The sequence below is a fragment of the Hakea prostrata genome, chromosome 6, assembly GCF_041222555.1.
Source record: "Hakea prostrata isolate BN-2017 chromosome 6, UWA_Hpros_2, whole genome shotgun sequence".
NCBI classification, from domain to species: domain Eukaryota; kingdom Viridiplantae; phylum Streptophyta; class Magnoliopsida; order Proteales; family Proteaceae; genus Hakea; species Hakea prostrata.
The window spans coordinates 26,290,888-26,317,766 of NC_142605.1; the positions used below are offsets into that span (position 1 = coordinate 26,290,888).

Genomic DNA, 26,879 nt, shown 5'->3' on the forward strand with positions numbered 1-26,879 from the left:
GAAGGTTTATTAGACTTTAAAATAGCTTAGGAATTGCTTTTCCTTCTTCCCATGCTCTCTTTTTTATTCATTCGACACCGAGGAGTGGGCTTACATGTTAAAACCATTAATTATTGGGCCTGTTGAGGCCCATCAAAAGCCCAAGGACGGATGTGACCGGTGCAGTATATCCTAACTCAAACATCTTCAAACATCTCCGATGGTTGGATTTTTGGATTGAAAATGGCAGCGAGTTCTTCGACAGTTGCTCTTTGGGTTTCAGTTTCATTTCCTACTCCGAGAAATCTCTGGAGGCAGAGACTGAACCGTTCTTCCTTAATTCAACACTGCAAGTCACTTTCTTCTCACACTTTGTCTTTATCTTGCTGCCCATTTGCTTCACCTCTTTCTGCAACTCGATTGAGTGACAGCCGTAGCTGGGTTGTTGTGGGTTGTCTTCCTTCTTCCTCCGAGAGTAGTACAAGAGGCTACACCAGGCTCTTTGTTAGTGGTTAGATTTTTCTCCTTTTGATACGCTCGTTTTTTTCCCTTTCTGATTCAATTCTAAACCGTAATTTTCTGGTTTTTTTTTGGGTCTGTGGCAGTTTATGAAAATCTGTGACATCTTTCTGTTTCTTCCTATCCTTGTGTTCTTTATTCATTTCTTGCAGTTTTATTTAGACTGTTCAGTATTCAACTGGGTTCATTTGAACTTTTAGCTTTTTTTCATTTTCTAATGGAAAATGCATTTATTGCTTCAACTCAGTAACCATGGCATGGATTCCGTATGCCATGTAGGTTTATGCTGTAAATGGCTGCTTTAACTTGTGGTATTCTTTCTTTCTTGCCTTCTTTCTTTTTTTCCTAGAAATTGTTCTTAAATTTTATCTGATTTATTTGTGTGCATTGATTCAATACTTCCACTATCGATTTAGTAGTGATGATTGTTGGGAAATTATTGTCAGAATATTGAGAGATAGGACCTAACTTTTGCCTTGAACAGAATTTGGTTTTGACAATATCTCCTTCACCGGCCTTGATACCTGCAACAAAATTTGTTAGAAAAACAAGATGGGGCTGAACCGTGTCAGATGACATTGTCCTTAAGACCATAGATGCCCCCTCAATGGCGCAACTGTGAAAATGCAAATCGGCCTCCAAGATAAAAACAGCCCCTGGCTCCCTAAATAATCGTCCATTCGACTATTGGACCCCTTTGATTGCTCTAAGGTTGTGCTCAGCTTATAAAATACTTACAATAACATCACTTCACAAAGACTCAACCTAGATTTAAAAATAATAAGAATAAATAAATAAATAAGGCAAACTTGAAAATGATTTCCCTAGGGCCCAACCAACAGCCATTATAGAGTGCCAAAGCTATCGACAAATCTACAGCAAGAATTTTGAACTTAAAGGATTTTGACAAGGTTGGTCAGTTGTAAACTGGGATGAATAAAAGCAATGAGGTAATATTTAACAGTTATATGGACTGATTTCCAACTCTTTGAGGCATCTTGATTAGAGGTCTGCTAACATAAAGTGAGAGTTGAGCCTGGACTGGCAAACCTAATTCACCTATGGAACCATACTTCCTACAGCTAATACATGGCCAGTCCAGTGGGGATGCACATGTAAACAAATCTGAGCTAATATACCAAATTCCTGTTCCACCATGAGATTTTTGGCAGGATCTCAGACTAGCTGTTGAGAACTCCAAAAGCAGGAGACTGAGACCAGCTAGCTTCAAGCATTCAAAGATATGCTCTTGGAACAGAAAATCATATTGTGCACAAACAGTTTATGTTCACATTTAACTCAAATCTCTGAATGAAGCAGCTACTACATGCAAAATCTTGAAAAATTTAAAACAAAACAAGCCTATGATAAGAGATCAAAATCAGGAATATAGGGTCTGAGGAAGCATCTGCTACTCAACTTTATCCGTAGAGTTCTTCCCATTTGGTCTTGAATCAATATTTTTGACACAATTAGGTCAACTCTGCACCCCATGAATTTCTGAAACATATAGTAGTATATATTTCCTTTCTCATATTTGAAGCATTGCTGAGAATAGATATATGTACCAGAAATGAAGTCCCCTGTGGTTGACAACCAAAGTTGGGGTTTTTTTTTTTTTTGGGGGGGGCGGGGGAGGAAAAGGACAGAACAGGGGAACAGAGGGGAAAGGAGGGGGCGCGGAAGGGTGCAGGGGTGGGGTTGGCTACCTTAATTTATTGGAGATTGCATCAAATTGGGGCAGTGTGGGGTTGGAGGGTTGGAGGGTGTGATGGGGTGCAACCGTGTCTAAAGAAGTGGTAGATCCCATCTGTTATATCAAATTAAACTATAACTAACACCAGCCAAGGGTAAAATAGTCTTTTTATGAACTATTACTTACAGAAGGGTAATACTGTCAGCCTGAGGGGATTTGAGCATAATGATTGAAAGCAGAGGGAAGGGATCTTTTATGGGCAAAATACAGAGGAGCGCTTAGTAAATTTCTCTTCTTAAAGATATGACAACTGAATGAAATACTATCAACTAATATCCTTGGGCTTTTGCCTTTACAAGCCTATCTAGTTGGAGCAGGATGAGCTTCCTTCTATTGATGGTCAGGAAGAAAGCACTAAGAAAGAGACAGAAGTATCAGAGAACTAGGTCCTCCAATTAATTCAAGTGGTTTCAGTTCTGAGAGAGAGCTTTCAGGGGCAAGCTAGCTGGAAAACTAGTGTTTAGATTCATTTGTGGCTTTAAATGGGTTGGACGATGATCTCATTCTGCTATCAAGCTCTTAAAAGTCTGCCATGCATATCTAGTTAGTATCTTTGCATTTTGTATATTTCTGTAAGTCACATGAAATATTGATTCTGAAATCTGAATCATGTTGATTATGCCACATGGATCATAAATAATTGAAAATTATTAACTTCTGACCTTGCCTTTTGCCTATTTGGCATAGTTGAATATGTCAGGTGTATGAGCTATTAATAATGTATATAGACATCATGTGGGTCTTCTAAACATGGAAATGATTATACTCAGGAGAGAGGCTGTGCTAAGATTTTGTGGGATTCCAAAACTGTCATGACCTCTTGATTTGCTTTTCTTTTCCTCTATAATGGTAACCTCATTTGTTTTCTAGTCCTTTCAAATCTTTGTCTTCTTCTTCTTTTTTTTTTTTTTTTTTTTTTTTTTTTTTCCCAAGAATGCTTGATAGGAAATTCACATGTGCAGTTCACTGTTGTTAAGCACCTTCCGGGTTACTCAGCAAGTATTTATTGCATGGCACTAATGCAGGACTTTCATTCCGAACCACTGAGGAGAGTCTACGAAATGCTTTCCAGAAATTTGGTGATCTTGTTGAAGGTGTTGATTTACTTGCTATTCTCCCAAATAAGTGAATAAACTTTAGCTGGGCATAAACCTCCCAGTAATGCTTAACTTCATTTCTTACTTTCAGTGAAACTCACAGTTCAAGTTAAAACACATAATCTATTTGTTTTGCAGTCAAACTTGTGATGGATAGAATAGCAAATAGACCAAAAGGTTTTGCTTTCCGTTCGTTATGCAACTGAGGATGAATCTAAGAAAGCTATTGAGGGAATGCATGGAAAGGTATGTGCTTGAAAATTACCTCTAGCGTTCAGTTAGACATATATGGTACATCCCTTGAAACTAAGGTTTTCTCTTGGTTGAATTAGTGGGAATTATGGATGGCTATCTGTATCTTGGTATTGATATGGAGAAATTATGATCAGACCAGGTTCATACCTGGTTCGACCCTCGACCCCGGTGCCGAGGAAGAAAACTTATTCAGCTATAAGCATGCCCTAATCCTACTTATGGATTAGGGTAATTACCCTAATGATAGCAGACTCGAATTAACGGCTGCGGCTAATCATTATCGAAGGGATAATCATCACATAACCTAAAGGTTATCTCAGGAGTCCTCTACTAATCCAAACTAGTAAAAGTCTATTGCTCAACGGATCTAACTGTTAAGATCCAACGACTACCCGAAGAAGGCTCAAGTGCATCCAACGAAGGAGATTCGAAGGTACACTCTATATAAACCTCACTACCATACGAGGTGAGGGAGGATCGAAAAACACACAATCCGAGACTCGACTCGTATTCGATACATACCGATAGACGTAAACTATCGCGCGGCTTACGATCTAGATCACCTTTCCCAGCTTCTTTATTCCTTAGCTCGTGCTTCTAGCAGAGCCGTTTGTGATTAAGTTCATCAACTGACTTAGCCTTCGGAGGTGGACTCCCGACCCCCGCGGTCGGGCCACATCTGACGCTTTCGTTTTGCAGGTCATCACGAGGAGATCTAAGGGCTGAGCAGATTTTGGACGCATCATTTGGCGCCGTCTGTGGGAAACGACTTGAAAAGCCATGGTGACTAGATCAAGAGCAGCAGCAGCCGCAGCGCCGCACGCCGCAATTCCGGTGTTCAGTATCCCCGGAGCGAATAATCCAGATATTCCCCAGGGAAGCCAAAATCCTATCGAGGTAGATGGTGGTCGTGGAGGACGTAATCCTCCCCGATACATTCCAAGATCAATTGGATCAGGTAAAGATTCAACTTTTGGAGGTGAGCCAAGCACTCCGCATGCTCACCAGACGAGTGGTTTTACCACAAGAACCTGATCAACGCGATTCAGGGAGACGTGCGTTGCCACGTGATCAAAGATTGGCTGAAGACCGGAATATCGGTCAAAATTTTCGTGAAGGAGACCGAGGACCCAGGAGGATTGACGATCAACCTAGGCGAGACGATCGGTTCGACAGACCGCAAGAGAGTACAACCGATTCAAATACAAGGTTGGATACAAGGGTAAGAACTCACTCACCAACCGTCGAAGAACCGTTCGTGATGATCGAGCAGCTCGCGACGAGCGGAATGTTCGGGAAGGACGGGCTGTTCGTGATGATCGAATAGCACGGATGATCGTGTTAATCGAGGTCGTGATCATATCGCCGAAGATCACCCGACCCACATTGGTCGAGAATTGGCCAACATCAATGAGAAATTAGGGCAGTTGGCTAAGGGAAGGATAACCGAGGATATTTACTCAGTCATTCGGAAGACCCCTTTGCCGAGCCAATTGCGGGATATCGCCTTCCCCATAACTTTCGTTTGCCTACCTTTTCTACATTCGATGGCTCCGGAGATCCAACAGCTCACATTGGCTATTACCAATGCACCCATGGCGCGTGTAATTTCGATGAAATTTTATGTAGGTTTTTGGTTCATCTCTAACCGGAGCAAGACAAAAGTGGTTTTCGAACCTCCCCTCTCGGAAGGATCAGAAACTTTGATGAATTGGCGCGCAAATTCATAGGGCGATTCCAGAGTGGAATACAGGTCAAGAAAACGGAAGAAACCTTGTTTACCGTCGACAAGGAAAAAACGAATCAATCGAGAGTTTCCCAAAAGATTCAACAAAGTAACGATGGAGATAGAAAATTTGGATGAGCAAGTAGCCAAAATCGCTCTATTCACGGACTCACTAATCGGAAACTCCCCGGAGTTATTACTACAGGATATGCCCGCGACTTATGCCGAGTTGGTACAGAGATGCCAAGAAGTGCTGAAGTCATGGAGATTCTAGATGCGCGCCAAGGAGATAATAAAGTCTCCAATAAGGAATGTAAGGCTCCCCGGAGCAGAGGTAAGCCAAAGAAAAATGTCCGTGATCGGGTTGGAAAATCTCGTGCTTGGCGCCAAAGGTCTCCCGGTAAAAGTGAGTACACTCCATTGAATGTTCCTCGGGCTGATATTTTAAATATCATCAAAAGAAAAAATATCTTGAAGTGGCCGCCTAAAATTCTTTTGAAACCCGGAGAGCAAAGCAGGATCGAGAAAAGTATTGCCGATTCCACAAGGACTATGGTCATTATACAAATGACTGTCGTCATCCGAAAGCGGATATCGAGAGATTAATATCTCAGGGACACTTGTCCAATTTTGTTAGCAGAAGGAGGGAGGAGCCACGTGAGCCACGCGCGGCCGCTCCTAAAAGGGATCGTTCGGTTAGTTCGAACGATCAAGGGAGGCTCCGAAGTCTAAGAAGGGCAAGGAGGTGATTGAAGCTACTCGGCCACCGATCCTTACCATCTTCGGGGGACCAGAGCCCGAATCACTCCGGAGTTTGAAAACAAAATCCAAATTTGTTGGAACCGAGAGAGAGGAAAAAAAGCTGAATGGTGAAGATTCTATCACCTTTAGCGAGGAGGACGAAAGAGGCGTTTGTTTACCTCATGATGATGCCATAGTCATCAAGGTAGAGATTGCACGTCGGGAAGTGCATAGAGTTTTGTTGATACAGGGTCGCAGCTGACCTAATTTCTTATGAAGTGTATCAAAAATTGAAGGTGGATCAGACTTGATGGAACCTTCATCCACACATCTATATGGTTTTGCAGGTCATCTCATGTGGCGGAAGGATCGGTCCAGCTTGGACTTATCTATTGGAAGTTTTCCTAAGGAAACAACCGTCCGAATCAATTTTTTGGTGGTTCGGGAACCGCCAGCTACAATATTATCCTCGGCGACCATCTTTATCCAAGATAGGTGCTATTGTTTCGACAAAACACCAAGATAAAATTCCCGATCGATATGGGAATTGGTCAAGTCTCCTCCGACTCAGAGGATCTCTCGGCAATGTTACGTTGCCTATTTAAAAGACAAGGAGGGCCCGAGGAAGGTAACTGCCCTACCTATAGAAGTTCGAGACGATCGGGAAGAAGCAGAGATGCAAAGACCCGAACCAAAGGGAGAAGCTGGAACAAATCCAGCCGTGTACCGAGGATGAGAAAAAGATTACTTATATCGGGTCCGAACAGATGGAGGAATTTAAAGATGAGTTGAAGTTATTTCTTCAACAAAATAAAGACGTATTTGCATGGTCTCGTCAAGACATGCCAGAATCGATCGGGCTGTCGCAGAGCATAAACTCGGATAGATCCTAAGGTGAAACCAAAGGATACGTAAAAGGAGAAATTTCTCCATTGAAAAGTATGAAGCCGTCGTAGTGAAGTTGAAAAACTCAAGAATTCTGGTTTCATAGAACCAATTGAATGCCCAACTTGGTTGGCCAACGTGGTAATGGTAAAAAAGGCGAATGGGAAGTGGAGGATGTGTACAGACTACACAGATCTTAACAAGGCTTGCCCTAAAGATTGCTATCCGCTGCCTCGGATTGACCTCTTGATAGATGCGATCGCAGGATATGAAACTCTAAGTTTCATGGATGCCTACCAGTGGTATAATCAGATCCTTATGAATAAGGAGGATGAGAAGTTTACAGCTTTCATGACCGATCGTGAAAGCTATTATTATAAGGTCATGCCTTTTGGCCCGAAGAACGCAGGAGCAACATATCGAGGGCCGTCAACAAGATTTTTAAAGATCCGATAGGAAAGAATGTTGAAGCTTATGTTGACGACATGCTAGTGAAGAGCTTTACAAAAGCAAATCATATTGCGATTTGACCGAGGTATTCTCAAGATCGCGAAAGTATCAAATGAAGCCGAACCTTAAAAGTGCGCCTTTGGAGTCTCCTCGGGCAAATTTTTGGGCTTCATGGTATCACAGAGAGGAATTGAGGCTAATCCCGCCAAAATACAAGCTCGGTTGATATGGAGGCTCCCAAAACCGCTCGTGATGTGCAAGTGTTTAACAGGGAGAGTTGTCGCTTTGAATCGATTCATCTCCAAGTCCTGAGAGAAAATGTTTGCCTTTCTTCAAGGCACTCAAAGACTTGAAGGGCAGCAAGGAAGCAAAATGGACCGAAGAGTGCCGAAAGCTTTCGAGGAGTTAAAAGAAGCACTTGGACAACCACCGATCTTGTCCCGCACTGCAGAAAGGGGAAATATTACAGCTATATCTAGCGACGTCCCTTTCAACGTCGGGCAAGACTTGTTCGTGAAAAAGATAAAAAACAATGGCCGATTTACTATGTAAGCCACGTGTTGCTAGATGCGGAGACAAGATATTCGCAGATTGAGAAGCGTGCTCTGCTCTCATGATGGCCGCCAGAAGCTAAGGCCATATTTTCAGAGCTCATCCAATTGAGGTATTTACAACTTTTCCTCTTAGTAAAGTTCTTAATAAACCCGATTTGTCCGGAAGGATGGTGTCCTGGTCGGTTGAACTCAACGAGTTCCAAGTGAGCTTTAAGCCCGTAACCGCAATCAAGGCTCAGCGTTAGCCGATTTTGTAGTAGAAACTACCGCACCGGTGGAATCCACCATCGAGGATCCCATTATACCAACCACTTGGGAGGTATATGTGGATGGTTCGAGTAATAAAGATGGAGCAGGAGCTGGAATTCTATTAAAAAGTCCAGCAGGATTTATTATTCGATATGCTTTGAGATTTGCATTTGAAGCAAGTAATAACGAGCGAATATGAGGCTCTGATAGCTGGACTTCGGTTGTCAAAAGCATTGTCTATTGCAGATGTTACTATTTATAGTGACTCTCAACTTATAGTCAACCAAGTCCAGGGGGAGTATGGTATTAAAGAACCACGCTTGTGAAATATCAAGAGATAGTGCAGCATTTCAAAACCAATTTCGGAATTTGAAGATATCTCAGATTTCGAGGAATGAAAATTCAATGGCAGATGAGCTATCCCGACTAGCCAATGCCAAAGAAAAGAATCTAGACCCTTCGGTCTATATTGAAGAAATAACTTTTCCAAGTTATCATGAGAAAGAAATTTCTTATATTGAAGCAGAGCGTGCCGGATGGATCCGATAATCGAGTATCCGAGAGATGACAAATTACCCGAGGATCCGAAAGAGGCAAAGTTGATCAAGATACGATCAGCTAGATTTGTCATTCAAATGGGAGACTATACAAAAGATCTTATTCTCGGACCCCTTATGAGATGTATAGGCCCCGAAGGAGCAAAATCAGCTTTGGCCGAGGTTCATGAAGGAATTTGTGGAGCTCACATGGGTGGACGAGCCCCGGCCCACAAAATTCTAAGACTTGGGTTATATTGGCCTAAGGTCCAAGAGGCTGCTATGGAATATGTTCGTCGGTGTGGTAACGTCAAATTCATGCTACAAGATCGAAGCGCCCGGCTGAAACCATGACTTCAATTCTAGATCCCATTCCCTTTGCGATGTGGGGAATTGATATCATGGGCAAATTCACCAAGGCGCAAAGCGGACGGGAATATCCGATAGTAGCAATTGATTACTTCACGAAATGGGTTGAAGCTGCACCGGCAGCAATTACCGAGAAAAAAGTGGAGAAATTCGTGCTTGAGTCAATCATATATCGCTTTGGGATTCCAAAGATTATCGTCACCGACCATGGTACTCAGTTCGACCGTCCGCAATTTGAGCAATTTTGCGGAACATATATGATCGAGCATCGTATGTCCTCGTGGCATACCCCCGCAGCAATGGACAGTAGAGGTTACTAACCGAACGCTACCGGAAGGAATAAAGAGAAGACTCGAAGCCGACAAAGCTTCTTGGGTCGAAGAACTTCATAATGTACTCGTGGGCCTATAGAACTACGGTTCGAACACCCACAGGAGAAACTCCATTCAGGTTGGCATATGGATCCGAAGCATTGGCACCAAAGTGGAGATAATGGCGGGGACATTACGGGATCGAGAGTTCGAGGAAAAAGCAAATGAACAAGGATCGCTTGATAGTCTTGATCTGTTGGACGAAGTTCGGGCAAAGGCAATAGCACGAACTCAACATTATCAAAGAAGGATAGCGCCTCATTATAATACTCGAGTGAAGAATCGTCGGTACTTAGCCGGAGATTTGGTGTTGAGAAACACCTTAGCTTCCGACCCGCGCCACCAAAGAAAATTGGACCCTTCCCCGGGAAGGACCTTATATGGTTGTAAAACCAGCTTGGTTCAGGAGCTTACAGGCTGAAGAACATCAACACCCAGTAAAGAGTTGGATCGGTCGTGGAATGCCAGTGCATCTCAAAAAGTTTTATCCTTGATGATGATTTCAATTTTGTTCGCGATGTAAACATTTTCAACTCAATCAATGCAATTTTTGGCTTTCAACAAATTATCTTTTGATTGGGGGGCATCATACACCACATTCAAGAACAAGATCCAACTATAAGGCATCGGATGAAAATCCGTGTGGGTCCTTCAACACTTATGGAATTTTTTCGGATCTTCTTAAGTCGAGGCATCGGATGAAAATCCGAGTGAGTTCCTTTTGCAAGGCGTCGGTTTGAAACCCGAGTAAGTTCCTTCAAGACTTATTGAATTTTCGAATAATCCTTAAGTAAAGGCATCGGTTTAAAACCCGAGTGAGTTCGCCGTTCTCGCACTTATTGTATTTCTCCGGAAATCCTTAAGTAAAGGCATCGGTTTAAAACCCGAGTGAGTTCCTTCTCGACTTATTGTATCTCTCCGGAAATCCTTAAGGAAACTTAAAGGCATCGGTTTAAAACCCGAGTGAGTTCCTTCTCGACTTATTGTATTTCTCCGGAAATCTTTAAGTAAAGGCATTGTTTCAAACAACTAAGACCTAATTCAACAGCGATTCAAGTGGCTAGCAAAGTTCAAGATGAAGTTAATTTCTTATTTCTTCAAAAGATCGAAAGAGGCCAAGTATCAAAACAATTACAAGAGCTGGATACAATCTTCGGTCAAAAAAGAAAGTCATCATCGGTGATTATTAAGAAGTTATACAAGATCGACACAACTTTGCTAGAACAAACATATGAGTCAACCATTGGTGTGGATTCAAGGAAAAGAAGAGGAGAAATGAGGATTACAAAAAATATCTCGGTATGCATAAGATCCTCCGCAATTTCATACTCTTTGTCCAGCTTGTCCAGAGAAGTATGGTCCTCGACCAAACTTGCATTCAAGACGAGCTCGTCATAATTGACTCCCTTCCAGGGGAGAATAAACAGAGAATCTTCCGGATAATGCATAATATCCGGATCGGAAGGTGGAGGATCAATCTTATCTTTGGTCCAAGTCGGAGGAGGAATACCCGGGTCGGTAAATACTTCAGATGGCAAACAAGACCGTAGGGAGTCGTATCAAAATGAGGATCCTTCCTTAATATTGATTCCCATACTTTGCTCTCACCATCCCGGTACGCGCCTGCAAGTTATAAGCATTCAGCATATCAACAAAGGGCTTACCGTGTAAATACTTGAAGACGCAGCTCGCGAACATCGCTTGGAAGGGATTCGGGCAAAGGAACGACAGCTTGCCTTTGGGGTAACGTTTCGGATCCTTTGGCTCCCGACTTTCCAACTGCTCGCTCCAGCTTGCCGGATCTTCTCCCCGGCATCATCCAAGTCCGACCGAAGACGACCGATCATCGAATTCTTTTCTCCTACAACCTCCCAAGCTAGTTTCCGAAGGCGAGCAATCTCAAGATCTTTAGCTTCAGTAGATTTCCCGAAGCCCCGGAAACTTCATTGCTCAACCTATTGAGCCTAGAGGCCGCTTCCACTTGGTTGTGGAAGTTACCAAGAAGACTCCCGCAAACAACTTCCGAGTTAAAAAGGAGCAGAAGAGTAATTTTTCGGAATCAAAAGATAATGAAGAAAGACTTACATCACCAAAGGACTTCATAAAGACTTCATCCGAGAGTTTGGAAAGCACCGCGCTCTCGTAAGTCATTCGAGCAAGCAATGCACCATTCCAACGCTCCGACAAACTCGTTTGACACTAATTCGGGCGAAGGATGAGAAGGATGAGCTACATCAAGAGAAGGATGAGCTGCATCACCTGTCACCCGACGGCGCTTCCTAGTGGCAAAATCCTCCAACTCCAAAGGAGAGGAGGAGGATGCCAAACAAGCACTAGAATTGGAAATAGGAGCAGCACCGCTGGGACCACACCTTCATCGTACGCCAACATAGTTGCCTCGGATGCCCGAAGAGTCTCCTTCGGGGGTGCACCAACGGTCTCGCAGCAGCAGGCGCGCGCAGCGCCATCAACAACGGAGTGATCAAGATCTTCCCCGGGAAAGACGAGCGATCACTTCGGGCAAAAGAGGCGTAGGGGCGGCATCAATAGAAACCGTGGGAATCGACTTGAAGATTCACCAACAGCAGCCGCCTTACGCTTGGAGGATTCACTAGCTGAAACCACCTCACCGGCCCCAACCACCGCCGACGGAACGATTTTCTTGCTAGACTTCGCTCCGATAAAGTTCGGTTGATCTTGGGAGCCACTATATAAACAGTAAAAGCCGTATCGCACGGATATCCAACGACGACAAAAAAGAGGGAAAACCCTAGTTCTCTAACACTTATGAAAAACCCGATTAACTAAACCCCAAGTACTACTACTGTGCAGTTTACTCAGGGGGGAAGTAGGGAAAGAGATGAGTAATCAAAAAACTCACTTGTTCGAAGTTGATAGAGCTATTGTTGGAGTACGAGGAATACGGAGCAAAGTGCGAAGGACGGAATGTCGCTTTAGCATTTTAGCAAATCTAACTTGCAGATAGCAAGATAGATGGAGAGTACCCACGAAGGCTTTAAATAGCCTCAGGTATTAAGACGACGATTGAAAGCTAAGGACAACCAATGGCCCAGATCGAAATGACGCTTCGAAACTCGGCATAAAGCAAGATCAACGGTCGGAGGGATGCCACATGGAAACATGTGGAGGCGAGCACCCGATGCAGAGATACCTCCAATCGTCGCACCGCCATTGTAATAATGGGTGTATTTCCGATTCATTGGAAAAGTGAATGGTATACCAAAGCAAGAAAACGTTTGGACTTCGCAGATACGAGAAGGGAAACGTGTGGACTTTGGCAATAAATGAAGTAGTGGGGAAGATTAATGCATCTTTCCGAAACGCATCTTCACTATATCTCTACAAGATTATTATTCGTCGAAGAATGTGAAGTTAAGTGATAAGTTTTATCATTTATATTTTGATATTCAAGACAAGATTTCAGCAGGAGACAGGGAAGGCCAACATGAAAAAGAAATGTCTATTCATTAGCAAGGAGGTCAATCTTTACAAAAAAAAAAAAAAAAGATAACTCCCTAAGCCTCTTCTTCATTGTTGCCCGAGGGACCCCGGGTCGGGAGGACTTTTCTCAGATCTTGAGAAGAGTCTTCCTCAAGAATGACATTGTCGAGTCCTCTTTAGCAGCAGCTTGAGACTCGGCTTGTGACCTCTCCTCTGGAAGCGCCGGCTCGTCACCAGGTATGCCTCATATTGAGGGTCACTGGAAAAGGATCATTTTCTTCCCGAGCCCAGTCTGGGAGATCCATGCCTAATTTCCCGAAGACCTCTTTATGGCACACCTCACGAAAGGGAGCAAGATCGAAGGAAGGGATTGATGCGAGAATTCGCTCCCAAACGTCATTCTCGCCCCAAGCGATAAGCTTGAATGTTGTAGGCACCTAGCAGCTCGGAGAAAGGTACGCTGTTCGGTACTTCCGAACACACTCCTTCCGAAGCTCGGCTTGATATGCTCGGGCTTGCTAGGGACCGCCCACTTCGGATATTCTTCGTTCTCCATACATTTAAATTCAAGCCCGTCACCGAACAACGTGGCAGCTTCCTTTTGCTTCCCGGCCTCGCGCTCGGCAGCAGCAGCGGCACGAGCCTTCGAAGCATCAAGGGCCTCCTTGAGGGAGATCACTTCTTCCTCATGCCTTTCTCGCAGCTCCTCACAGCTGCTGCAATCAGCCGGTCTATCTCGTAATTGGCCTTGGCCAAATCCTCTTCACAGTTTGCAAAGCAAAGAGCCGTTGCGGCCAACCCGGCTCAATGCTTCCATGTGTTGATAGAAGCTCAACACAAGCATTCCCCGGGAAGGCGGAAAATATCGAAGAAGTCATAAGAAATTATGAAAAAATAAGTAAGCAAGAAGACCGGTACCTTGTGGATTGACTAACAAGGGCAACGTCATCCAGGTTTTCAAATTCCCGGCGATCGAAGGAACAAGACCGAGGGAGCTCCACTCGCAGCCTTTCTCAGTGGTCCCGAGTCACCCCGTCGGTCAACTTCGTGGTCCACCGGGGGGTGAAGACCTCCTCACAATCCGTTGAAGTTTTGGATTTTTTATGGGAGGAAGCATCAATTGTATCATGCCTCCTTTTGGTCCGGGCGGAGGAGGAGACATTAGACCTCTCCACCATTGGCTTCTTCCCTTTACCCGAAGCATCAGCCACGGGCCCGATATTCCCGATACCCCTATAAGAGGGGTCGGGAGAGGGAACAGAAGCCTCTTGATCTACGGTCAAGGCTCGGGGTGATCGTTGCTCGGGCTGCCGCAACGGCCCTAGCGGCCTTCACTCGCAGGTTCTCGGGGTTCATTCTTGGAGGCACCGCAAAGAAGAGCAAGAGTCGAATTAAAGACATATCACTTGAGAGAAATTAAAGGATGATGGTTAGAAGCTCACAATGAGCCAAGCCCCAAGATCGAAGAATGGAGTTATACTCCACCTCAAGTCCATGTATCTCTTGATACCATGGAATGGATTTGATCTTCCTGACGGCCGCCTCGTCTTCTTTGGATAAGGGAAGGCCTCGGTTATTCTCGGAAGAAGAAGTACACCGCCTCCAGTGCGGTTGGGAAGTTAAGATCCGATGGAGGCGCTCGACGGAAAAAGTATCGTTCGCGCCATCTTTTGTGGTTAGAAGGGCAAGTTCCTTTGGCAAGGATGCTGCCCCTCCAATCAAGTTCAGCCTTATTGCGTTTGGACAGAAAAACCCATCCGGGAGGATGGGAGATAGAAAGAACATGAAAATGTACAAAGAGAGAAAGAGATGGCGTAATGCCAAGTTCAAAACACAAACCCAAGAAGCCGACGATGAGACGCCAGCTATTGGGAAGGAGCATTCCGGGACAAATGTCCCAATGATTCAGAATCATGGAGAACAAAGGATTAAAAAAGGGAAAGCAAACCCCGCTTTCCAAAGGCATCTATGTACAGAGAAAATTCACCCGAAAGGGTTGAATCAACCCTCTCATCAGATGGGGAGCCCTAACCTCGATAAGAGGAAGGAAAACCAAAATCTTGGATGGCTGAAAGAAGGGTTTCCTCCTTGTAAATGGAGGGAACAGAGCCAGGTCCACCATCGGACCTGGAAGTTTGAGGCTGCCTAGAAGACTCGGCAATCTTGGAAGATCCAGACTCGAGGAGGGCAGAAGGAGTTTCGGTTTTTCTCTCTAAACCTTTTTGAGAAACTTCAGCAAACTCGCGCCAGAGGACAGTTAGGGTTTTGTTATCACTATCCGACTGTTCGGAAGGAGGAGAAGCAAAAGCTTCACTACTATTACCAACACTGGGTACTAGAGAAGCCCTATTATCCGCCATTACTTGTTTCAGTAAACTACAAAAAGAAAAAGACCAGTAAACTTACTGATTCAGTGAGGCAAAAGCTTGAGAGCAAGAAGGCGCGAAGGCATACAACAAAGGTTCAAATTCGGACAGAAGAATGAAACCTACGAAGACAACGAACCGCTTTTAAAACACCCGCACGAGTGTTCGGGAATCTGAACGATCGAGATTGATTCAAAATCGACGATCGAGATTGAAAGACGTTTTGAAAGTTTGAACTCACGAATCCGAAACAGGCGTTCGGAAACCGTCGCTTGGATTACGTGAGCCACGACAGATCGACTGCAAGGAGACACGTGGCCTTACCCTCACAACGCTCGAGGAAAAGTGACCACCGCATTAAATGTGATATGACATTTAATGGAGCACGCAGAGACTATCGCCTGACGAAGAACCCAGTTAAAAACCAAGCCCTCGGGATCGACCGAACGCTTGGTCTGGGGGGCTCGTGATATGGAGAAATTATGATCAGACCGGGTTCATACCTGGTTCGACCCTCGACCCCGGTCGAGACAGAGGGAACCGACTCGCTCCCGAGCGAACCGGATCCAGAAGATGGCTTGCTGAGGAAGAAAACTTATTCAGCTATAAGCATGCCCTAATCCTACTTATGGATTAGGGTAATTACCCTAATGATGGCAGACTCGAATTGACGGCTGCGGCTAATCATTATCGAAGGGATAATCATCACATAACCTAAAGGTTATCTCAGGAGTCCTCTACTAGTCCAAACTAGTAGAAGTCTATTGCTCAACAGATCTAACTGTTAAGATCCAACGACTACCTGAAGAAGGTTCAAGTGCATCCAACAAAGGAGATTCGAAGGTACACTCTATATAAACCTCACTACCATACGAGGTGAGGAGGATCGAAAACACACAATCTGAGACTCAAGACTCAGATTCAGATACATACTGATAGACGTAACCCGCCCCCCCCCCCGGGGGGGGCGGTGGGGGGTTGTCCCGGGGTCCCGTCCCCCGCGGTCGGGCCACATCTGACGCTTTCGTTTTGCAGGTCATCACGAGGAGATCTAAGGGCTGAGCAGATTTTGGACGCATCAAGTATTAATCGGATTGCTGACAAGAGACTACAAACCCCCTAAAACCACCCCCACCCCCCAACCCAAAAAAAATAAAAAAGACATTTTAGTATTGTGGTTTACTCGGAGTGAACCATTATGGACTTGCTTTTATGTAGTAAGTACAAGTTAGTTTCTTGGGTAAGGTATTTAAAAGTTACAAAATATCTGTATAAACACCTATTATCCTTAGCCTTTATTAGTGTTTTGGCAAGCGCAACACCTTAGGTCATGTCAGGTTGGATAACCTGCACCTGTGTGATGTAACCTAATGTACTACTGTTAATTTCTTGTCTCGGAAAAAGTTTATTAGCAATAGAATCCCACAGAGTATTTTGAATTTCTATATACTGAAGTTATTTTGTATTTTTAATATTGGGAAGTGAGACCATATGAAGAACGATCTGAGGTGTTTGACTATCTTGGTGTATTGGGGTATTTCAGTTTTCCTTTCATGGTAGGTGCTGACACAGTGATAAAGTTGCAGTAGAATTTTTTTGGTTCTGTTCCATTTTAGGATTGTTGTGCATGAGAAAATTTTGAATCTTCCATTTGAGCATGTCCTGTGAAAACCTGATGAAGAATTGATCCGAGTGGGTTTTTACTGCATTAAGCACTTGTCTCTGAGGGTTATTTTTGGAATCTCTTGGCTTCACTTGTTCTTCCCACCGCTGGTCAAGTTTTAATGGTTTAAGATTATAGTTTACTTCCCTGATTCAGATACATCATGAAAGTGGGCTCATTTTAGTAGAAATGAGCTTTGGTGTTGGGTTCTACACCTTTTGGTCTTCTAATGGACTTAAATAACGGTAGTAGTCAGGAATAGGGAGTTATTTTATTAGTTTTGTACACAGGGTATTTCCACTTATCCTCCTTTTATCTTTCCCCCCAAAACCAATGATCAGACCACATTAGAAAACAATATGAAAACAATATTAATGAGTCTGTTATTGAAGTTGCAATGTAGAAGCACAATTTTACTTTATTCAGTCAGAAGATAAAAAATAAAGGTCAGATCACATGTAGTGAAGATAAACAATTCAGTTGTCTCAGATCTCTTTCATAAATGCAGGTCTTTTTTGATGACTTAGGGATACTAACCAAATACAGGTCTTTCGTGTTTAGTTTCTGGATGGCAGAGTCATATTCGTGGAAATTGCAAAGCCAAGATCAGAGCTGCGCCAAAAGCAAACTCCTAGACAATATTGAGGAGTTTGGTGTAGCTGTTCTCTTGGTTCTATCTTGGGTATGAGCATCTAAATAACATGAATCTTTTTTCATGTTGCACATCAGCTCAGGTACTATCACACTTCTGCTTGGTTAGCGTTCCTTGGATTATCAAGCATCACCATCTAATTGTTTCCTTTTTTGCATTGAAAAAGGGTGCAACATGAGGACTTCCGAGTTTCGAGGTTATCTGTCTGGATATTATCGTTAATTTTCCCTTGGAAGGATGAATGCAAGATTGTTTTTTCATTTCCTACAGCTTATACAAGGAGATTTGAATTTTTTTTCAAGTGTACTAGGAAACTACATCGAGGCTTCTTGACAAAACCATTTTGAATCATGACAAGCTACAAAGTGTACATGAGAGTTTTGAGTTGTTTCTGTACAATCAATTCAGTTTATTGGATGACACATTTAAGAGGATTCTCTTTTCTGTGTAAGCTGCCAGGTGAGATTAACCTTAAGAAATTGATAAGGGCATGTTTGGATATATGAATTCAAAGATTTGAAATCTTTGGATTCACAAATGGGAGATTTATACCCGTTTGATTGTGTGAATCCTTGGATTCATGGAATTTAGGGATTCACCTTTTTACACTAAAAACGTGAATCTATAGATTTATGGGTAAGGGGTGAAATCTCTAGTCTCTACTATAAAAGTTTTTTACATTTGAACCATGACTCCATAGATGTTTTTTTGGAATGAAATATAAATTTATTCCAAAGATTCAGGCGAACCAAACAGTTAATTTTATGAACTATGACTATAAATTTGAAATCTATAGATTTTTAAAATCTCTAAACTCAAATAACAAAACAGGCTTTAAAGAACCCAAAATTCCCTAGTCCCATGTGAAAAAAGAGAAGACAAAGCCAGGCAGGAATAAATGGTTCGGCCAAAGCTGATTCTGCAATTGATAATAGCCGATGGTCAACCATATAACAACCCAGGTGAAACTTAAACCAACCAGAGAAGTGGTATGGGGGGGTTCAAAATTGTATTTCTATAATATACGTGTATGGAACATAGGAAGAAATTCTCCTTCACCACACAACCATATCAGTGGCCCTAAAAAATTGCAACCCACCCTTTGAAGTGGGGGTGGGTTTATCCATGAACACTAACAATGTGGACTAAAGATGATTTTTTTTTAAATATGGTGGAAGGGAGTGAGGGAAGCACAATCTTATAACCACGAGTAGAGAATCTCAACTCACTCCCCCTTGCTCCCACCCCTCCAAACCTCCTTTCCTTATTCCTTACCAATGGTTGAACATCTCATTTTAACTTACAGGTCGAGAGGATTCCTATGGACAATGATTGAAAGTCTTAGTTAACTTATTTGAAGGAAAACTTGGTCATAACTAACATCTATGAAAAATTCTGTCATTATCTCTTCCACTCAATCAAGATTTGAATGTTATGCATTTAATACACAGCACCTGCTGCCAACGGTTGAAATTTTGGTTTAAGCACTGAAGTTGAGCCGTCCACCCCAGAGCAAATGAGTACGCAGAAATATCACACTTGTTCGTATGTGATGGTGGGGCCCACACATAATCAAGGAGGAGAGAGTAATTCGGTGATGTGGTCAAATCATTAATTTTTGCCTGGACCAGGAGAAGAAAGCGTTTTGAGTCATTTAGGGCCCGACACCACGTGACGGCTCGTGTTGAACCGAAAACATCTGGTGTTGAACGATTCAGGTCCCACGGCTCACGTTTTCCCCATGTCAAATCCATTTGATCGATGGCTACTCCAGACGCAGAATGAAAAGGGCTTCATGCTGTGTGAAAATCTAAACGTTTGACAAATTTGCAAAGATATGGTAATCCTCTGATGAACCCACCTTTGTTTGTCTCTTATCAATTTTTGGTTCTCTTATGTTTATCCTTGTCGTTTTAATCTGGATTTGAATTTATTGGATATGACTGAAAAATGCACGCCATGTGCTCGACATATTCTCTCAGCAACTTCACTTAAGATCGGTATCCTTGTTCCTTTCTCAGCAACCTAGATCCTTCAGATTTATTGTTCTCATCCCTCATTAGGAATGCCCATCAGCTACAAACATCTCAATTCATTCATGCACCCGTTATTTGGCCTAAAATGTTGATCGAAAAGTGTTATTGTCATCAAATGGTGGTCCTTCACTCCTTTTGTCTTTCCCCTAACTAAATTCACATGGGGCTTTCAGGTCCCAACTAGAAATGCCGGATTGCTGTTCACACTTGTTATACGCTATTCACATTTCAACCACTATACACATGCTGTACCCAACACACCTCGAAGTGTTGTAGATAGAGGAAACAATTTGAAGGATATTTCAAGTATCTAAGCATTTGCACTACAAAAAACGAATAAAACCCAAAATCCAAAAAGAGCATCTAGATGTTTGTAGACGACACAGGATAACCTGAGAAATTAATGAAGAAAATTTGCACATTTGGAGAAGGGACTCTCTTGAGGGGAACACCTATGAACAGTTGAAAAGGGAATGAACATAACAACTATTTTCAAGGGTGCAGAGGTGGATGATTGGGCCTCCCTATCCTTTGATTTCTCGCTCTCTCCATCCAACTGCTGAGACTACCCTGGATCATGGCAACACCTGCCAGAATCTGCTCTCGATTTTTTAATAGAGCAGACATCTAGGCAAAAAAATATAGGGAAATGTGGGTTGTTGGATGATCATCCAACTGGATATCTACAAGCACAGCCGAATTTTCTGTCCCTCCCTTTCTTCCCCAGTTGTTATTGCCGAGTGGGTATCTCTTTCTGCTATACATCTTTTGTATGGTACAAAACCCTTTGTGCGCGTACTGGGATTGCCTTTTGGCTCTGAGAAGGCTGATGTTTCACTTGGTTTCAATTGGAAAAACATGCCCAGCTCTTCACGTCGACTTCGGAAATTGACAACATCCCCATTCCTATCTCCTAGACCAACATCATTCACTGATGCTGTGTTTGAACCAGTCCAAGATCCTTCTCTGTGAATGGCCTTCTCGTCTGAATCTCCTTCCAGACAGGAATCCGGTGGCGTATGAGTTGGGTTTGATTTCTGGGGAGGAAGAAGGAATGAAGAATCTCCAGATGTTGCCCACCAAGGCAGTGCAGATACAGCTTCTACTGGCTTTTGGCTTTCTTTCTGCAATTCCAAATGGTAGAACACTGGCTGAGTTTCACAGGCCCATGGAGTCCAAATATTCTTGCTCGTCTCCAAGGGTACATTCAACTCTGATGTCTGCACCGCCTTTTCCACATTGCTGTCCAGGGTCTCCTGACAGTTTTCAGAGGGCAATGAGTTGTGACCTTCAACATTTGAAGAACTTGACTTGCGGGAATCTGTAACTGACAACGTTATTCCAAACAGCTTAAGACTCGTTGAGGGTTCCTCTGAGAATGGATCTTCTTTGGCAGATGTACTTTCTTTCAATCCCACGACAACTTTCTTCATGTTCTGAAGGGAAATAAACACAGTAGTAATTTAATCAGGATCCAAATTTTTAAACGTTGTTGGGAGGTCACATAAATTAAGAAAAATGGCTTAGATTACCATGGAAGATTGGTCCTGCAGAATTGGAGCAGCAGTGTCAGTGTCCATGACGGATGGAGAATATCCATTTCCAGCAACCTCCAATGAAGTGGATGGCATTTGTTCATTTCCTTGTTCAGTAAGTAACAAATTGATAGCACTAGCACCAGCACCAGACGGGATTGGTGAATGAATACCACCTGGTGAACTGGAAGCTGACGACCCTCCTGTATCAGATCCATATGCAGACAAAACTGATGTTGGAGATTGATTTGCTTTTTCCGAAACCGATAAATTTGGGGATGGAGACCTTTCTTGTTGCTCCTGAACCGACTTCCCCTTCTTGACTGGAACAACCCCTTTACGAGGATAAGGGTGCATTGGTTTCCGTTTTGGCCGGGGAGGAGGAATCTGAAGTGGCTTCACAGTACTGGCATTGTTGCCATTTGATTCCCGGACCACCTAAACCAAGAAGAGGCAAATAAGATGAGCAACACACATTAACTTCTACAGCTAAAACCCCTTTGAAGAAGGTTTTCACGCCTTCCTCTTATGAATTAGCATACTTACTTCAACCTTCTGATGTACATTATGGTAGAAAATAGCTACTGAGAAATTAGAACAAAAAAGAGTATCTTGGTTCTGAGATTAGAACCTTAGAGAAAAACTTCTGAGCATGGCTTCGAATCTGAACAGCAGTCTTTGTGCCCACATGTTCTGCATAAGAAACAAAGTGCATTCAGGATACATGCTAAAGAGAAGTTGAATTGAAAATCGTTTCAGGAATCTGTTTCACTCATTCTAACCTTCTATCCGACGCCAAGCACGACCATACATCTTCAAGGCTTCCAGGAACTTCTTATGCTCCTCCTCTGTCCACCTTTCTCGTTGTTTTGTGATTGTGTAAGGTTTTCTCACCTGTTAACAGAACAAAGGCCTAAGAAGCCAAAAAATAATAAAGCAAAATAGAAGTTTGCATTGGGTAATTCTTTCAAACGAAGCTGGGATTCAGATTTATAGACAAAATGAACCTTTGGAGCATATTCATCTGCAGAGGGATACATCTCCTTGAGTTGGACTCCAGTTACAGATCGTGTACCACCATCCAAAGAAGCAGGATTGCCAAGGATGTTAGCAGCAAGTGTACTTGTGCCTCCGCTAGTATCCTAAATCCAAAGCAAGAACAAAAGGTGAAATTAGAAATGCCGGGTCCCATTAATCACAAATGATTCTACTTTACTTAATGCAGAGAGCCAAAAGCTACAACAATATCCGTGCAAAGTTCAAACACAGTTCCAGAGGAATCCCTTTAAACTGGTAAATACGTCTTCAGAGATAAATATCTTCAATCAATGACTGATTCCAATTAAATTTCTCCCATCCGATGAGTCAGTTTACTATTCTTATCAACAAACAATTGCAATAAAATTGACAAACGAATTCCTACACAATAAGGCATAAGTACATAAAAATTCATGGAAACAGTGCAGGGGAAGGAGTGTGGTATGATAGCATACCTGGTCGGCCATAGTTAAAGAACTCCTTAGCTACTTCAGTACTCGGTAATCTCGCTTCCGTTTCAGAGGAGCAGATTGATTGTATGAGGATTCCACTTCTATAACTTTTTTCAGTGGCTCATACGGAAGCAAAACTCGAATCAGAAACTTCGCACCAAAATACGCATAAGTTAATCCTTCCTTTCCCCTAGAACTACGACTTAGGAAATTGAATCAAATTTATCCACCAACAGAAACAGATTCAACGAAGATCTACAAGAGTATAAACCGTTTCGCATTCTCCAATTCATCTTCACAAGAAACACAGATGAAAATCATCCCTCCGTCCATATGCAAAGAACGAATCTTGATCGGTCCGAAAAAACCGAATACAAATATAGAATCAACTACTTCACCCTTCCAATCCAACTTCTTTACTACAAAAATCTACCGAAACCCTAGAAACAAATGATCCTTCAACAAACAAGATCAGTCCAGTCGCCTTTCTTTCCACTCCAGGATTTGATCCAACCACAACCAGATTACAACTTCTTCGTTGAAACGGAAAACCATCCATCAAACAATCTTCTTTCTTCAACAGAGAATTGATGACCAGTAGGCAAAATTAATATCTGAAAAAAGAAAAAAAAACCGACTTTCCGATTTACTGTTACAAGATACACCAACAGTACAACGAGAACAGAGCAACTCCAGATAGAAACATCGTAAAACGGATCTAAATCCAAAGAGAGATGAAATTAAGCTAGTTTGATAGAGAAGCAATAGAAGAAGCAAATCGATGGTCCAGCAATGAAGCTTATAAACTCCGTCTCTGCAAATGTCGCCAGAAAAGGAAAATCAAAGCCTATCTTCGGCAGAAAACAGAGACAGAGGGAGAGGGAGCAAGAGAGAGCAAGAAGAGTATAAGAAGAAGAAGATACCAGAAACGAGAGATAGAGAGAGAAGGAGATAAAAGTGTTGAGAGTCAGAGACGAGGAACACAGAAGAAGAAATGAAAAACTCGGGCTTTTGAGAAGAAAGAAGAAAGCAGGGATTGCCACATCAGACCGTCTTGTTTTAATTAATTTTTAAGAACTCAAGGAGAGTTCGAGAAAGGTTGGAATCTTGTGGCTCACGTCGCACAAGTCCGCTGACACGTGGCGTGGCCTTATCTTGTCTCCCTCGCTTTTCCTTTAAATAATTTTGGATAAGTCTAAAAGGGATTTTTATGGACAGGTCAGTATCTATGGATGAACCCACAAAGATCTACCTTTTTTAATATTTAGTGTGAGAATTTAACCATTGGGTATTTTTGGAAATAATAAAAATTTCTCATCGCCTATGCATTCATATGGGTCATATGAACGACTTAGAGTAACAAAATTTTATTATTATTTCAATGTTTTGTCGTTGTCAAATGCTTTTTTATTGGTCTCAATTGAATCATAAGGATTAAGGCTCTTGCAGAAGGAGATGAGGAAAACATTTAGAGCAACGGAAGGTTGAATATAACATCTTTTCGTATTTATTATCTTTACACAAGAAACTATAACTATGGCAGAAGTGCATTTTTTTTTTTTTTTCGATAATAAAACAACGGAGTCAAGGACTCAAAGAGAAACTACAAGGAAGCAGCGTCACAATCCGCCTGAAGGATCTCCTCCAACCCGTGGGGAACATCCTGAAAGAACATCCAAGAGCACTCCAAATCGAGTGGAAACTTAGACATCCAATCAGCAGCCTTATTAGCATACACGTCCAACATACACGCATCGCGTACTCACCATCTCATGCAGCAAAACACCAATTCGCTCAACTAAAAGACCAAACCTCCCACGATCCACACAACATGGATCCAAAAGAAAATACAATCGAATTACACTTATGATGTTGGTATTGTCTACTAAAAGAAAAAAAAAAACATATGGATGTCTTTTACATATATACTATCAAATTATTTTTCATACACTTCAAATCGAATTATCACAATCTCAAAATACAATCGAATTACATAAGAAATAAGATAGACCCAAATCAAATCAAGTTAATTTCTCCAACAAAATTAAATTGAACCAATCAATTGACAACCCTATCCTATGTAATCTTGTCTTACATGACCCATCGTGTCACATATTCAGCTTCAAATTTGAAAATACTATAACATTTGGATGGGTACCTATTCCAATCTAAAAACAACACGCAAAAATAGCACCACCAGAATACGAGGCAAAATGGTGATGTACGAAGTTTTTTTTTTTTTTTGTAGGGGTGATGTACGAAGTCCCAACGGAGATAATATTTTTTTGGTTAAAATATTAATTTTGTAAGGAGGAGAAAATCTTAAATATCTCTGCCTAGTAAAATAGAAAATTAAATTAAATTAAATTTTATATCTATATATATATAATGCCAACAGTTGTGGACTGAAAAGCGGAGTAGATCGAGAAAGAGCAATTGGACTTTCTCTTGCACTTTTAACCACGTCAGCCTCACTTGCCGACCCGATTAGGGAGCCGCCACGTGTATTTTCGGCATCATTACCAAAATATAGACAGAGTGAGAATTTTTCTAGACCATTCATTTAGTGAAGAAATAAGAAATAGAAATTTTGGTACAGAAAAAAAGGGAAAGAAAAATTTAGAATTTTATATTCTCGGAAGTTCGGGTCCCACATGTTTTCTACTCTCAAGGATTTTTTTTTTTGCGTAAAATACTCTCAAGGATTTTCAATGAGCTTTAACTTTTCCTTTTCAACTCTGATTTTTTTCGCATTTGCCACGTGTCCAACTATGGTATAGAATTAAAAGAGGAAAACACGCGGCACTAAGAGTAAGGGAAGCGTGTCTTGTGCTGTGGGAGTGAAGGTCATAGTCTAAATCCTTTATCCTGATTTGTTCTTGGATTTGCCCGGATGCATTACCAATTAGTAAAATTGCAACTTGATATTGGCAGAAATTTTTAGGTAGTATTTAAATTTAAATTTAAAACTTTATTAGATATCCAATAATAATCCCATTTGATATACTATTCGAATACTAGATTTTAATTGTCATTATTTTGCTTTATGATTTACGATTTTCAATTTTTCAATTTTTGAATTCATTTATCAACCATTTTAGAGAATAATTATTTAATATTATCTTCTAATCAGATAAATTTTTATGGAATATTGTTTGATAATTAATTATTTGAATCTAAATCCAGTTACTTACCTTAAAAGAATACGGATGTGAATTTGAAGACGGATTTAGACTATCCATTTATAAGTTTGTATTTCTCTTACAATTCTTGAGGGTCTGTTTGGTTACATGAGTTTGGAGATTTCAAATATCTAGAGATTTCAAATCTATGGAGTTATAATTTATAAAATTAGATGTTTGGTTGTGGAATGAAATCTGTGGATCCATCTTAAAAAATTATTTGATCGACGTCATTTTTGTGAATGTGCAAATGTATAGCTTTTTTGAAATCTTTGGATTTCATCATTTATCCATAAATCTACAGATTCACGTTTTTAGTGTAAAAAGGTGAATCTCTAGATTTCATGAATCTAGAGATTTTTACAACCAAACGGGTATAATTTTCAGATTCATGAATCCAGAAATTTGAAATCTCTGAATTCATGTAACCAAACAGGCTCTTAGCACATAACCAAGGAATAATCTAGGTGATTTTTGGTGATGTCTTACATTTAATTTATTTTATTAATATTTTAACCAGATTTTACTTAGCAGTCATGGTTTATATTTTATTTATTTAATCTAAGGCGGTTTAAATGTAGTTTCGTCGTTCTTTCCAAATTTAGGTTCCACCGAACTTGAAATATACGCCAGCGGCTGCTCGCGCCGCTTCCATAGTAGTGGCCACTGTTATTGTGCGCAAAAAAAAACAAAACGAGTGTGTGCGCGCCTGCCTCTATAGCTGTTGGTTTCTAAGCGAAGGATTAATAATTGTGACGTTGACCACGCAGCCGTTTGAGACTTTTGGTGGGCCCGGTCATATATTTTTCCATTTTTTATATAGAGTCATAGACTGTTTCTTAAGGCCACTAATTTGGAATCTTTACGATGAGTGGCATTTTGAAGATATCACCGGCAATTAGGTCTGATCACGATGTACGGACTGGATATAATAAGTAGATTTGCTTTTCCTCCTGCTTTGCAAAATGGATTATATCCTATGAAATCCTAATTATTGAAGATTCCA

General features: G+C 41.8%; 1 protein-coding gene and 1 pseudogene across 2 annotated transcripts; one reads left to right on the forward strand and one right to left on the reverse strand.

The window, feature by feature from the left end:
- The first annotated feature begins 2 nt into the window (after positions 1-2).
- On the forward strand, positions 3-17,787 carry LOC149012958 (uncharacterized; annotated as a pseudogene). The gene is made up of 4 exons (XR_016174056.1): positions 3-490; positions 3,280-3,348; positions 3,490-3,597; positions 17,540-17,787. The product of XR_016174056.1 is annotated as an uncharacterized LOC149012958 (transcript).
- A 1,621-nt stretch (positions 17,788-19,408) lies between these two features.
- Positions 19,409-23,704, reverse strand: RVE1 (Homeodomain-like superfamily protein). Its single transcript, XM_089159845.1, has 6 exons — positions 22,695-23,704; positions 22,209-22,343; positions 21,984-22,095; positions 21,833-21,894; positions 21,199-21,639; positions 19,409-21,102 (listed from the first exon to the last, which is right to left on the reverse strand). The coding sequence occupies exons 1-6, from the start codon at positions 22,704-22,706 to the stop codon at positions 20,350-20,352; spliced, it is 1,515 nt and encodes a 504-aa protein (XP_089015971.1). The 5' UTR covers positions 22,707-23,704; the 3' UTR covers positions 19,409-20,349.
- Between the last annotated feature and the right edge of the window lie 3,175 nt (positions 23,705-26,879).